This window comes from Hordeum vulgare, chromosome 5H (assembly GCF_904849725.1).
Source record: "Hordeum vulgare subsp. vulgare chromosome 5H, MorexV3_pseudomolecules_assembly, whole genome shotgun sequence".
Classification (NCBI taxonomy): domain Eukaryota; kingdom Viridiplantae; phylum Streptophyta; class Magnoliopsida; order Poales; family Poaceae; genus Hordeum; species Hordeum vulgare.
The window spans coordinates 40,172,186-40,187,145 of record NC_058522.1 but is presented as its reverse complement, the minus strand read 5'-3'; the positions used below and the strand labels follow the sequence as shown (position 1 = coordinate 40,187,145).

Here is a 14,960-nt window from a genome sequence, read left to right as displayed (position 1 = left end):
CCCCGGCTACGCCAAATCTGGAGGCACCTTCAGGAGGCCAATTCTTAGGTATGGCAAGCACGTGTTCACCCACGTAACGACGTTCCCCTGCGTCAAGCAGCCACCTGGCAGTCAGAAGGATGCCTGCTACGCCCTGCATCACATGCGGGCGATCGTACGGGACCAACATCACTGTATGCTACCAAATGATCTCAAAGAATGGGCCGCACGCTTGTCGGCAATCCAGGATGAGGACATCAGACAATAATTCTTTCGCATCCAGTCGTAGTTGGCGGAAATCATCTATCAAGATGTCCTTCCTAGATCGGGGCAGTTCTACCTAAACTGTCAACCGTCCAACAGTGAAATTGACACAACGCTACAAATGCAGGCTGACAACGACCGCACATTCATGACCATCACGAAAGACGACGCCTTCATCCACGCTCCGGTCCTTGAGTCAAGTCGAAAGTACTGATGCTATGTTGTAATTAAACTTTAATGAACTTGTATGTCTCTTTAGTTTGGACAGTCGTTCAACTTATATGTGTAGTCGATGCTATTTATTAGTAGGACCATGAATCGTGCTATTAATGTGTTGCTTTTCTCTTCCGATCCTTTTGCTTATATATTATCTGTGAATTGCTACTAACGTTTTGTTTGTCTAGTGCACAGAGATGCCGTCGTATGTCGTGTACAAGAGTGAGGTTCCCGGAGTCTACGAAGACTGGGAGGAGTGTCGGAGACAGGTTCACCGTTTCAGTGGTAACGGTTACAAAGGGTACACCACTAGGGCGGAGGCGGAAGCTAGATACGCGCACTATCTAGCGGGAGAGAGGAGGGAGCAGAGGAGGAACCGGATGAAGATCAGTTTCATCGCGATGATGCTCATCATGACCGCAACCCTCTTCTATGTGATGGTAGTTTAGATATCGACTTGTAATGTGAAAACAAACTCGCTACTCGCGGTCTCGAGACTTGTAATTTTCTAACTTCGTTCGTTATTTTGAATTTGGAGACTAATATGATGAATTGTATTCCGATACTAATCTTCTATTGTATTCGATAAATCTGTTGTTTATATGTTTTGTTGTTTATATTCTGTGCTATAATGTATTTTGTAACCTGTGCAAATATCAGAAAAGCAAAAAAAATAATCCTAATATTCATAGTAGTGGCGCACCAAATTGCACTTTAGTGACGCACCAGGTGGTGCGCCATTAGTGTCTCGGGATAGTAATGGCGCACCAGGTGGTGCGCCATTAGTGTCTGGGATAGTAATGGCTCACAAGGTGGTGCGTCACTATTATGTATATTAACAGTGGTGCACCAGGGATGCGTCATTACTATTTATTAGTAGTGGCGTGATAATAATGACGCACCTATAGTATGCCATTAATAGCCAAAATAGGTGCGCCACTAGCAGCTTTTTTCTAGTAGTGATGACCACCCAATACCACCTGGTCATCTCTGTTAACAACTCACACAAGGGGAAAAGGCACTTAACTCAACCCGATGTAGCTGAGTTCACTGGATCATCATCGTTGATGGTTTCGATGTGAAGATGTGAAAACCATCAGTGCCCAAATCAAGCAAGAATGACCTCCCGACACCAGTTGGTCATCTCTGTTGGCAATTCGCACAAGGGAAAAACACATGCTCGTGCTCGCCATCTTTTGTCGGAAGCTTCCATGCTAAAAAAATAAGTAAAATAGTGCTAAACAAAATTACCAGGTGCTCGCATTTGTTCATGGAGAAGACAATCCTATACTTGCTAAAAGAAAATCTTTGTTTTGATTGCAAGACCACTACCACGATATTAATTATTCCAGCAAGTAATTTTCTTTTCATCGGTAACATCACGGGAAATGATTGACCAAATAAGAATCTATTAATATATTAACCAACTATAATCAAGAATCTACGGTACACATATATGACTAACAAGTATACTATGTGTATCAGTGGTGAATCGCTAATCAGGCCACGTGGCGAGCGACATGCATGCTTTGCTTGCATGTGGGTTGTAGGAATAAGCTCCTTGGCATTGTTCCATCCAGAATATAAACTCTAGAACCACTTCTGTATATACGCAGGAGAGGAGAAAAACATATAAACATATGAAGTCACCTGGAAGTAAACATAGGAACATGAAAATAACACAGGAGACAAGTATAACTTTTTTGCAGTACTGACATGTAGTACGAACTCACCTGCGCAAAAGATTCAACAGAATACCATCTGATGACCCCACACCCAGGGCATATCTTGATTCCTTTGCTTCCCATGATGTCCACGCCACACTCCTTGCCTGTGCACAGGAACCGACCCCGTCAGCAGGTCAGAAAGTTGAAAATTAACCTCGGCTGTGATGAAAGAGGAAATGGGTTGTCAGATGAAGACACAATCCCATAAACAATCATTCTCAAATAAAATCTGAACATCTACTAAGTAACATGCACTTGTACTTACAATCAAGACACTTATATGCAAGATCGTGGCTGAAGAACAAAATTCAAAAAAAAAAATCACAACATAAGCATTTGAGATAGAGAGGAGAGGGAAGGAGGTACAATAGCATACCATCAATTTTGCCTTTGCAACATGGGTCACAGGCGGGAGATCTCATGATCATGGGGGTTGCACGGATAGAGAAACAATGACATAGAAGGGGACTCCTTATAAGAAATTGACATAGAAGTGGAGGATTTCCTTGACGGAGGCAAAGGGTGCCCTCTGCTACAGCCTGCACTCAGATAGGCCAAATAGAGGTGTTGGTGATGCCGAACATGACCTGTCTCCGCCCCAGGATGAAGGGCAGCATGCGGTTGCGCCGTCGGATGGCCTCGAACCCCATCCCCCCGACATCCTTCGCCGCATCGAAATTGAGGAGCAGTGAGAGACGACGCGTGACATGCTGAGGGGGAAGGAGGGCGAGGGGAGCATGGGGAAGGGGGACGCCACCGGCGCGGCGACCATTTTCACGCGGGGACGGATCTAATGTATTGCCGCCGCCGTCGCCAAGGGGGAGAGATGAAGGGGGTGAGATCGAAAGGGTCAGGGCTACAGGACAGAAAGAGGTGGGATGGCAGAATAAATCAATGAAAGGATGAGGCGGAAATAAACCAGTGGAAGGAGAGAAGAAAAAAGACCAAACGAACGCTGGGAGTGGAGACGAAAAAACCCGATGAACACCGGCTACCAACGTAGAGATATTTGTTGGAGCTTCTGTCTCTTCGAAAGACATTGCTGCAGGACCCTTGTCCATGGTTTCTTTTGAACGTTGGCATATTTTGTAAAAGTAAACATATATAAAAAATAAATCTTTTGTATTATCATGTGCAACATATCTTCTATTCTTAAATAGCTAGAACCCACTACCTAATTTTCCTCTCCATGCAACAATGCCACATCACCAAGTCATGTATGTAGTTTTTATTCTTCTATCCTTAAATAGCTAGAGCCCACTATTCAATTTTCCTCTCCATGCAACAATGCCACATCATCAAATTATGCATGTAGTTATAAGTTATTTTTTCATGCAAAAATTTCTTAAATAGCTAGAACCCACTACCTAATTTTCCTCTCCATGCAACAATGCCACATCACCAAGTCATGTATGTAGTTTTTATTCTTCTATCCTTAAATAGCTAGAACCCACTATTTAATTTTCCTCTCCATGCAACAATGCCACATCATCAAATCATGCATGTAGCTATAAGTTATTTTTTCATGCAAAATATATCTTCATACATGAATTTATTTTTCCTCTCCATGCAACAGTGTCACATCAACAAGTCATGCATGTAGTTTATATTCTTCTATTCTTAAATAGCTAGAACCCACTATCCAGTTTTCCTCTCCATGCAACAAGGCCACATCATCAAGTCATGCATGTAATTATAAGTTACTCCCTCCGTTCCTAAATATAAGACCTTTTAGATATTGCACTATGAACTACATACGGATGTACATAGACATATTTTAAAATGTAGATTCACTCATTTTGCTCCGTATGTAGTCTCCTAATGTAATCTTAAAAGGTTTTATATTTTGAAACGGAGGGAGTATTTTTTTATTAATCTCTTCATGTAAAACATATCTTCATGCATGAATTTTTTTCAAGGTAATTAAGCAAGACATTTTTATAACCGTTTTTGCATTACATTAGTTTTCTAACATTTATCCATATATTTTTTAACAAGTTTTCCGTAGCAACGCGCGGGGCATCGTCTAGTATATACAAAGAAGAATGCTTGTGTAAAATTTGATGAGTTTGCAGCCCAAGCCATCATAGTTACGCCTTGCTTCTTCCATGCCCACACGTCCCAGCGCTTCAGATCCAACGGGATCAAAGCCATGGACGTTGGCGGCAATGCGTCATCAACCACGTTGCTAAGGTGGATGACCTCCACGCCTTCTACGTCGACCTTTTAGGCAGGGCCCGAGAACCGGTCCGGCGGTTCGACCTGTTGGCCCTGCTGTACGGGAGGACTACTATGGTGCACAGTTCTAGGCTAGTCGCCGCCTTTCAGCTGGACGAGGGCGAGGCCACCATTTCCGGTCTTGACGGGACCAATGCTCCGGGATCGTATGGGCTCAGCCCCTCATTCTAGCAGGCGGCTTGGCGATGTGTGTCGAGCAATGTTCTGATTATTTTGGAGGGATTTCGCTCCTCCCGTGTTGACCTCTCTACATTAACAAAGCACACATCATGCTCTTGCCCAAGGCTCCAGAAATGTGATATTAAGATTGCGTGCAAGACATTTGCCACCCGTCTGCAGCAACAAATATCGAGCTTGGTGGAACAGGACGAGTCCAGATTTCTCAGTGGGAGGGGCATCTCAGAGAACTTTGTCTATGTCGTAGAGATAGTTCAAGCTGTGAGAACCGGAGGGCTCCCTCCTGGGTCGTCAAGTTGGATTTCGCCAAGGCCTTCGACTCCATCAAGTGACGCAGTCTTCGCAAGATCATGAAGGTGCGAGGACCCCCCCCCCCCCCCCCCACTCTGGTGCGACTAGATCGGATGGCCTCGATCTTTCAGTCGTCCATGTCTAGGGTGGTTCTCAATGGCATCCTTGTGAAGTGGATTAAATGCAAACCGGAGCTACGGCAATGGGAACCCCTTCCCCCCTACATCTTCTTGATGGCGGATGTGCTCCAACGGATGATCCAACTCGACGGGGGGATGTAGTACCCAGTCGTGGATGGGTGCCGACACTGGTTCTCCAGTATGCCGACCACACCATCATCCTCTTGCGGGCTGAACTTGTGCGGCGCATGAAAACCATTCTAGATGACTTCGAGACGGCGAGGGGGTTGGTCATTAACTTTGACAAGAGCACCAGCGTGCCCATGCATGTTCAAGATGGCAGGCTGGATGACATGGTCCATGTTTTGGGCGGTCCGGTCCGGACCGGACCGAGCAGGCTGGCGGTCCTCTTTTCAGGGACCGCATCGACGAGGCAAAAGCCCGGGCCGGACCGGCGGACCGGCCAACAGCTCACCGGCGGCGAGGTGGTGACCATGGCATCGGCTATCGAAGGCTCTAGGTCGTAATCGGAAGCGGAGACAGAGGAAATAGGTGCGGGCACTCATGTAGAGCTCGATACCGAGGTCGGGGAGGCCGGAGAAGCAACGACGGCGACGGAATCGACGACGAACGGCGACGGCTGGAGCTGGAGATGAAGCAAGATCCCGACTGATTCGTGACGAATCCCATCGATTTGTTACGGAGGGGAGGAGATCCGATGCTTGCGAAGCTCCTGGACATGGTGGTTCGTCCTGGAGAGGACAGTGGCCACGTCCTCCTCCATCTCGTGCTCTGGACGGCGGCGACGGCGGCATAGCACGTCTCCCCCGCCACGCCTGAGCCGCCACACCTCCAGCACGCCCCCGGCACTCCTCCAGCACGCCCCCGTCATGCCTCCAGCACGCCCCCGCCATGCCTCGCCATGCCGCCGGTGAGCTGTTCGGTCCGCTCAGTCGGACCGGGCTTTAACCAGACCGGACCGAGCAAATTTCGGTCTTGTTTTGAGGGACCGGACCGACCGGTTTTTGTGGTCAGGCCTGGACCGAGCCGGCTCGGATCGAGCGGTCCACGAGCGGGCCACGAAGCCCGCTCGGTACGTCCAGGCTGTTTTGGGCTGCTGTGTGGGCGGCTTCCCTCAAGTTTATCTTGCTGTGTGGGCGGTTTCCCTCAAGTTTATCTCCGACTACCGCTCTCCAACCGCAAATTCATGATGGATGACTTCCTCCCACTCATCACCAAGGTCGAATGCTATCTCTCTAGCTAGCGTGGGCAGCTTCTCTCCTTCGAAGGGCTCTAGTACTGCTCAATAACGTGCTTGATGCGCTTCCCACCTATGACATGGCGGTGATGGAGCTCCCTCTGTCGTTTATCTAGGCGATCGACGTCTTGCACCGCTCCTTCCTTTGGATGGTGGCTTGAGACCATGTGGTACATCCCCAGGAAGAGGGGGGTGGGGCTGGGGGTACACGCTCTGTCGGTGCAAAACCGATGCCTCCTCACATGAAGCGTCTCCATCGCCTTCACTCCCGCCAAGATTTTTCGTAAGCGCGCTAGGTGTGATTTGAGTTGGGCCGGCCATTGTTGAACCGTGCTGAGGCGTTGTCGATGACCGGCCCACACTCGGTGTGTCTCGTTGCACTGCTACCAGTGTGCAGGTCGATCTCATATATCTCCACGGGCACGGATGCACTACAACATTTTTGATGGAATCTTTGCTCCCCGGCGGTGCGTTGTTCATGCGAATAAGCTCGCTCTTCTCCCACGCCACGGTTCCGGAGGTCTAGGTCGCCCACGTGGTCTAGCATGGGCTCAACGGGGTGCGTGTCTTGCATGAACCATGCCGGGGCTCACAAGCAACGGGTCCTCATGCCCAGTGTCTGCGCGGTGACCCTTACGGGCTGCCCCGATGAGAGGGCTCTCCGCCTTGGCTGCGCCAAGGGTATGGTGATCTTCTCGGCCAGGGTCTACAAGTTCGGCCACTTTCGTGGTGTGATTGTGCCCTTTCTTGACTTTGCCCAGCACAATTATGCCCTCAGTTGGGTTCGTTTCTTCGCGTGGCTCCTTTTGTACATGCTCGGATCCACACGACGGATGTGCTCCTCCGGAAACCACCCCCCCCCCCCCCCCCCCGACGATGTCGGGTGTCCCCTCTATGCTGCTCCGCTCGAGACAGCAGGTCACCTCATCCTCAATTGTGCTTTCGCATGCCGGTTTTGGCGCGCAATGCGGTGGTGTTCGAGCGACTGCCGCCCTAAAGCTGATGCTTTGTTGGCTTGCTTTGCTTGCTCTCTGCTCGCCTAGTCTATTTTCCCTCCAGTTCTTCTCTCGTTGCCTTGCACCCCCGTTTGTGCATGCTACTCATTTGGGCATTTGAAAGCCCCTATACATGATAATTCAAGGTTGAAAATTCAAAAGAAAAATAGTTTTGCCAATGATTTTATCAAATCAACATTTTGAGAGCATCATCCAAAGCCGTCGGTTTTTATCCCTGGTCTACAAAAGTGACCATATAAACATATATTAATATAAAAAATTTAAAATAAACTCATGTAAAATATATATTCACTGTTCAGTTGCTAGATGCGAGCAAGTTTTTTAAATCAGAGTGAGTGGCATCTAGCAACTGTTTTACCGTGTGGCAAGCTATAAGTCGTGTTTTTTTTTCGGATACTCGACTTATCTGAATCTAAGCCGTGCACACACGGAAAAACACCCGATAACAACAATGCACTCGGCTTATGCTATCCTATAAGCTGAGTGCCCACAAAAAGCTCTCGGCTTATAGGTGCCACACGGTATATATGAAGAAAGCACTCGGTTTATAGCGCGCCACCCGGTAAAGGTATCTGCCACGTGTCTACAACAGCGGTGCCTGACGGCGCCGTCACGGCTTGAGCTATAAGCCGTGTGCTTAACAAGTACACACGGCTTACACACACTATAAGCTGTGTGCTTGGCAAGTGGACACGGCTTACACACACTATAAGCCGTGTGTTCCGCAAAAGCACTCGGTTTAAATTTTATAGATTTTCAAATTGAAAAAAGTTCTAAAGTGATTTCCCTTGCATTTATCTTTAATACTTGAATGTTATTTATTTATTCATTTTACCACAGGAATGTCTCTCATGTCGACTATAGACCGTGTGGGCTCTAGGTCTGGTGCATCATCGAAAATCGTGCGAGGGAGGGTAGAAAGATCACCGAAAACCCTAGAAATGCAATAAATGCCTCAAATCTTGTAGGCGGGTTAGAAAAATGTGGGGGCCTCACACATGTCACATTTGATGGCCTCCTTTGAGAGCACGAGGAGTTTCGATGCCAACGGAGCAACATGACCAACACTTCCTTCACAAACGTGACACGTTTCCTCTCGATACCAAGAGACTACCTCGAAGATGGTGCAGTTTACAAGCGGCCTCAGGCAAGGCCCACCCGGAACGCGCCTAAAATTTTATGACACCCTACAGGGGCCATGTGATGACGTCGTGCCTGATCCTGAGGATTTCTGGCATCGTACCATTTTCCGAGGCTTCAAACGGTAGGACGAGGCAGGTCGCCCAAGTGATTTCGTACCCCCGATGGCTGGGGCTGCTCCTCCCATGCCTACACAAGGCATACCCATGTCACAAATACATCACATAGGATTTTCCATGCTTCTTCTGGGCATGATTTCATGTGTCGTCTTGCAGATCTGCAATTTCCGACACTGAAACCCTAGAAGTATGCAATAAATGTCTCAAATATTGTAGGCGGGTCAGAATAATGCGGGGGGCTGACACGTGTCATTCAATGGCCTCGCCTAAGAGCATGGAAAGTTTCGAGGCCAACGGAGCAGCAAGACCAGCACTTCCTTCACAAACCCGACACCTTCCCTCTCGATGCCGAGAGACTAAGATGGTGCGTTTTACAAGCGACCTCATGTGAGGCCTATTGGACAAAATTTTACCACACCCTACAGGGGCCATGTGATGACGTCGTGCTAGATCCCGTGGATTTCTGGTATCATACGATTTTCCGTGGATTAAAACGGTTGGACGAGTCATGCCGTCGAAGTAATTTCGCCCCCTGATGGCCGGAATTGCCCGTCCCTCGTGTGAAAAGGGGAGATGTATGTCGCTAATACATCACATAGCATTTTCCATGCCGCTTCTGGGCATGGTTTCATGTGTCGCCTTGTAGATCTGCAATTTCCGCGCTGAGACCCTAGAAATGCAATAAATGCCATAAATATTGTAGGCGGGTCAGAAAAATACGGGGGCCTGACACGTGTCATTCGATGGCCTCCTTTGAGGGCACGAGGAGTTTCGATGCCAACGGAGCAACTTGACCAACACTTTCTTCACAAACCTGACACGTTCCCTCTCGATACCAAGAGAATACCTCGAAGATGGTGCAGTTTACAAGCGGCCTCGGGCAAGGCCCACCCGGAACGCGCCCAAACTTTTAGGGCACCCTACAGGGGCCATGTGATGACGTCGTGCCTGATCCTGAGGATTTCTGGCATCATACCATTTTCCGAGGCTTCAAACGGTTGGATGAGGTATGTCGCCCAGGTGATTTCGTATCCCCGATGTGTGGGGCGCCCCTCCCACGCCTGCACAAGGCATACCCATGTCACAAATACATCACATAGGATTTTCCATGCTGCTTATGGGCATGGTTTCATGTGTCGCCTTGCAGATCTGCAATTTTCGACGCTCAAAACCATAGAAATGCAATAAATATCTCAAATATTGTAGGCGGGTCAGAAAAATGCGGGCGCCTGACACGTGTCATTCGATGGCCTCCTTTGAGAGCACGGGGAGTTTCGATACCAACGGAGCAACATGACCAACACTTCCTTCACAAACGTGACACGTTCCCTCTCGATGCCAAGAGACTACCTCGAAGATGGTGCAGTTTACAAGCGGCCTCGGGCAAGGCCCATCTGGAATGCGCCCAAACTTTTACGACACCCTACAGGGGCCATGTGATGACGTCGTGCCTGATCCTGAGGATTTCTGGCATCGTACCATTTTCCGAGGCTTCAAACGGTTGGATGAGGCATGTCACCCAGGTGATTTCGTACCCGCGATGTCTGGGGCTGCCCCTCCCACGCCTGCATAAGGCATACACATGTCACAAATACATCACATAGGATTTTCCATGCTGCTCCTGGGCATGATTTCATGTGTCGCCTTGCAGATTTGCAATTTCCGACGCTGAAACCCTAGAAGTGCAATAAATGTCTCAAATATTGTAGGCGGGTCAAAATAATGCGGGGGCCTGACACATGTCATTCAATGGACTTGCCTAAGAGCACGGAAAGTTTCGAGGCCAACCGAGCAGCACGACCAACATTTCCTTCACAAATCCGACACTTTCCCTCTCGATACCGAGAGACTACATGAAAGATGGTGCATTTTACCAGCGACCTGAGGTGAGGCCTATTCGAAATGCCCCCAAACTTTTACCACACCCTATAGGTGCCATGTGATTATGCCATATGCCAGATCCCGTGGATTTTCGGTATCATACGATTTCCCGTTGATTTAAACGGTTGGACGAGTCATGCATGCCGCCGAAGTAATTGCGCTTCCTCGTGGCTGGAACTGCCCCTTCCTTTTCTGCACAAGGGAGACACATGTCGCTAATACATCACAAGGATAATCTACGGTCAAACCTCTCTCGAGTCCGGTCAAATTGAAGACATAGATCGTGTTGACCCTACGGATGGGTGAATCCCAAAAACATAAAGACAATGAAATTAAAATATAATAAAAGAACAAGTATAATAAAAATACAACAAAATAAAACGGACAGAATTTGAAAAGTAAAGTGATGAACTTTTTGTGTAGAAAAAAAAAGGGTCAGCCGTGTAATCAATACTCGGCTTATTCTATAACACCCGGTTTACCGTGTGCGCGGATCTTACAAAAAATAGAGCGCGTAGATGAAAAAAGACCGCCAAAATCCAAATTTGACGCGCGGAGATAAAAATTGACCGTCAAAGGCTCCCTTTTCACAAATCCCCCAAAACAGAGCGCGTCCTGTGCGCCGTGTGCTCCTCCCCGAGCCGTCTGCACCTCCGTGCTGCCCTCCTCCGCGCCGCCCCACCGCCGCCCTCACCATGTTCTTACCCAATGCCCACGCCGCCCTGCTCCCCGGCCGCCCCCGCTCCTCCGTGACGCCCTGCTCCCAGCGCTGCCGCCTTCTCCTCTGCGCCGCCCTGCTCCCAGCGTCGCCGCCTGTTACTCTGCGCCTCCCTGCGCCCTGCGTCGCCGCCTGCTCCTCCGCGCCGCCCTGCTCCCAGCGTCACCGCCTGCTCCTCCGTGCCGCGCCCCCCGTCGTCGTCGCCGCCCCTCCCCGTACGCTAGCCCGAGCTGGCCCTCCCATCGGCTCCGCCGCCCCTCCCATCAGCGCCGCCGCCCCTCCCCATCCGCTAGCCGGAGCCGACCCCTAACTGCTCCGCCGCGCCACCTTTCATCCACCGGGAGGTACCCTCTCTCTCTCTCTCTATCTATCTATCTATCTATCTATCTATCTATCTATCTATCTATCTATCTATCTATCTATCTCTATCTCTCTCTGAATCTGACCATATTCTTCCCTGTTCACCAGGTCCGTCTGCTCCGGCGGCAAGGTGCTCCTCGTCTGCAACTTCAGTATATCCGAGGAGGATGTGGATTAGGTCCAGTTTGCAATATGTTCGTCTAGTTCTGAACTTTTGATTGTGGTTGTAACCGTGGTCTTTATTGTTGATGAATTGGTCATACTGTGATGGGCCCTTCTTTTGCTCTCCATGCAAGCTACAGGGTTTGGTTTTGATAACTTAAGCAATCTGGTCATGTGCTTGCTAATGAGCTTGTTAGGCTGCCTGCTCTTTCTTGTTGTTGCCTAATAAGTGAAGAGGAGCACAAATGTTCCAACTTGTACTAGTCTTCTTCCTGGGTGAAAAAGGAAAAGACACTGATGGCTTGTTCAACTCTGTTTGACTGGAATAGGTGCATAAAAGTTGCATTCTCAAACCAATTAGTACTAACTGTTGGAAAAAATAATCTTTATCACCTCTCAAGCTGAATTTTTTCATATAGATGTGTGTTTGTGGAACTTCATATGCCTGTCCATGTAAGTGTAGTGCATTAATTTGTGCAGTGTTTGAGTGCACAACCATGTCAGATAGCAGCACCTGATCTGACATGTTTCATTTGCTCGACTTTGAATGTTTTTAGTAAAAACGAGTTCTCAATCTTACATGGTTATGGTGCTTTGCTTACTTTGGTTTGATGCTAGATTTGGCATTATGTTTTGGGCTGCTGGTTAGTCTGACAGCTGGCCAACATTTTGGTTGTTGTTTAGCTAATAATCATTATATGGTCTTGTTTTCTCATACCAAGTAGTACTAACTCTTCTTGAACAAAAATCTTTGTCACCTCTGAAGGTGATATTTTTTTATATGATGTGCGCTTGTGGAACTTCAGGTGCTTATCCATGTTAGTCCAGTGCATTAATAAGTGTACTGTTTTGAGTCCATGACCATCTCATCTAGCGGTACTGGATAAACTTTGAATGTTCTTGGTAAAAATGAATCGGCGGTCTTACAGGAATACGTTGATTTGCTTATTTCGGTTGGATGCTAGACTTGGTGTTGTGTTTTGGACTGCTGGTTAGTTTGACTGTTGGCCAGTGTTTTCGTCGGTGTTCATAAATTTTATCATTGTTCATAAATTAAATATCTCACAGATGCTGAAATTGTCATTTTGTTTGTCTACAGGACATTGCATCATGGGTGTGTGGCTACATGGATCTGTCCTTCGGCCATCTGGTAGGCCTGTTTGTCATCACCCCACGACGCTGTTCGTGCCTTCTCAAGTTGCTTGACTGCTGCATGAACCAAATTGAGCAGTACAATGGCGATTTTGCTGAAGTTCGTCACAGTATGATTCAGGTATACCTGCCATGTCTTCTGGGTAGACGCTTCTACATATACTAGAGTGTCACTGCAGTCTGGATTAGATCAACGCGAAAGGTCTAAGTGCCCTTTGTTTGAGACCAGTACATGATTTTTTTCCATGGCTTCTTTCTCATGTATAGATTGTCTACCAATTATTATGGTGATGGGCATAGGTATTGACTTTTGTGGGTAATATAAGTAGTGTAGTTGTCACTGGTTGTTTTAGTTGCTATGGATTTGTTGTGGTTTATGATCATGCTCCTGAAGTTGCACACTATACTTGGGCACCATGCCTGTGTTTTGATATGAATACCTTAAGCTCTGTACCGGTCCTTGCTTGCTCTTGTAGTTGGTGAAATCGACTCTGTTAGAAATCCTGCTATTGATGTGGCAAATAATAATCGATGTCTCTTGGTACAAGAAGACAGGGAGTCTCGTGGTACCGGCATGGTGGTAGTCTGAGTCGAGCACTGACCACTTTGCTCTGCCTATTGTCTCAGCCTCTTAGGGTTCGCCATTCTACATTGAAGGGAAAAGGGCGCCACTCTACCTTGAAGTTGATAGAGACGGGCTCAAGGACAATCGGTCGTACGGTGGTCATTGCATTGTGGTGCTGACGATGACGGCCAAGCTCTTATCATTGCCCGAAGGATGAATTTTGTGGGACCTCACCATCTGTTTCCTTGGTTCAGGTGAGACCTTGGTCTTCTCTCCTTCTCTGAGATGGTACCGGTCGTCGAGCCGATGAATTAGTTCGCGTGTGCTCAATGAACCATCTAAGATTGAATCATGTTATGCATTCAACGACATCTAGAACCATTCTCGTTATTTTGGTATTCATGCAACAACTGTTATTTCTTGTTTATAGCGGTGTATCGTGATGAAGTAACTCTTGTCCTTGTCTATCAGCTTGAAGTGTCCTCAGTCAGGAGAAGGCTTCAATAACTTTATGGTTGGTGGATCTACACCTGCCCAAGCAAGCCCAGTGACACGCACTGCGGCTCGAGATGCTTCGACCTGCACGCCACAATGATCACTCGAGGTAGTTGTCTATGCTTGTGCATTATTCATGCTTGTGTCTTGTCGTTGGTTGTGTCTCTCAATTCCCAACTTGTGCATTGCTGATAGTAGAGCCCAAAGTGTTGATCCTTGTATTATTCATACTTCTTAGCTTCAATTTGAAACTTATATGTTGATGCTTGTTGACTCTTGTGCCTTATCGATCATTTGCAATTTAGCTTTGGAAACTCATGCGTGTGGTAATGAACTTACAGGTTTGCATCACGAATGCCGTCGACGGTGGGCATACATGCTGCGGTGGACACTCATTGCATATTGTAGGTTGAACTCATGCTTTCGTTTCTGAACTCTTGTTGCATATGTAATGTTGTTGTGAACCCTCCTTGAATATGTATGCATGCTTTTGTGAAACTATATTGGATATGTATGAGTGTGTGGACTTTGAACTCATCATCGGTTTGTTCTTGTTGTAAACTTGTAATATATTGGATATGTATGCATGACCGGTTCGGTTGTGAAATCTTGTTGCATATGTACGCATGTTTTTGTGAAACTATATTGTTGTTGTGATCTATTGGATATGTAATATACTGTTGTTGTTGTGATATATGGATATATATTACATATATATAGTTATGTTGTTGCAAAAAAAATGCTATTGCGCGCTATAAGCCGTGTGTCCCAGGCATTGACACCCGGCTTATAGGGCATCTGGGGCTGTAAGCCGTGTGTCCCTTGGGAGGCACCCGACTTATAGGGCATCCATGGCTTGGTCGTTTACAATTTTAGCCGAGGGCTCGGCCCTCGGTTTATGTGTGTCTAGCCTAAGCCCTTGGTTTATATATAATCCGTGTGTCCAGGCTCGGTCCTCGGCTTACATATAAACCGTGTGACTGTAGGCCCTCGGCTTATATAAACTGTCACGAGGCTTGTCGTTAGTACTACGTTGCCGTTATATATAAATCGTGTGCCCGTTGGCACTCGGCTTACATGGGG

The 14,960-nt window shown here is 47.6% G+C and overlaps 1 protein-coding gene across 1 annotated transcript; it reads left to right on the top strand.

Moving 5' to 3' along the window:
- The first annotated feature begins 11,026 nt into the window (after positions 1-11,026).
- LOC123395377 lies at positions 11,027-14,414 on the top strand. The gene is made up of 6 exons (XM_045090368.1): positions 11,027-11,487; positions 11,612-11,633; positions 12,765-12,938; positions 13,445-13,636; positions 13,854-13,986; positions 14,219-14,414. Exons 3-4 carry the CDS (start codon positions 12,792-12,794, stop codon positions 13,559-13,561), a joined length of 264 nt encoding a protein of 87 aa, XP_044946303.1. The 5' UTR covers positions 11,027-11,487; positions 11,612-11,633; positions 12,765-12,791; the 3' UTR covers positions 13,562-13,636; positions 13,854-13,986; positions 14,219-14,414.
- Positions 14,415-14,960: the final 546 nt, after the last annotated feature.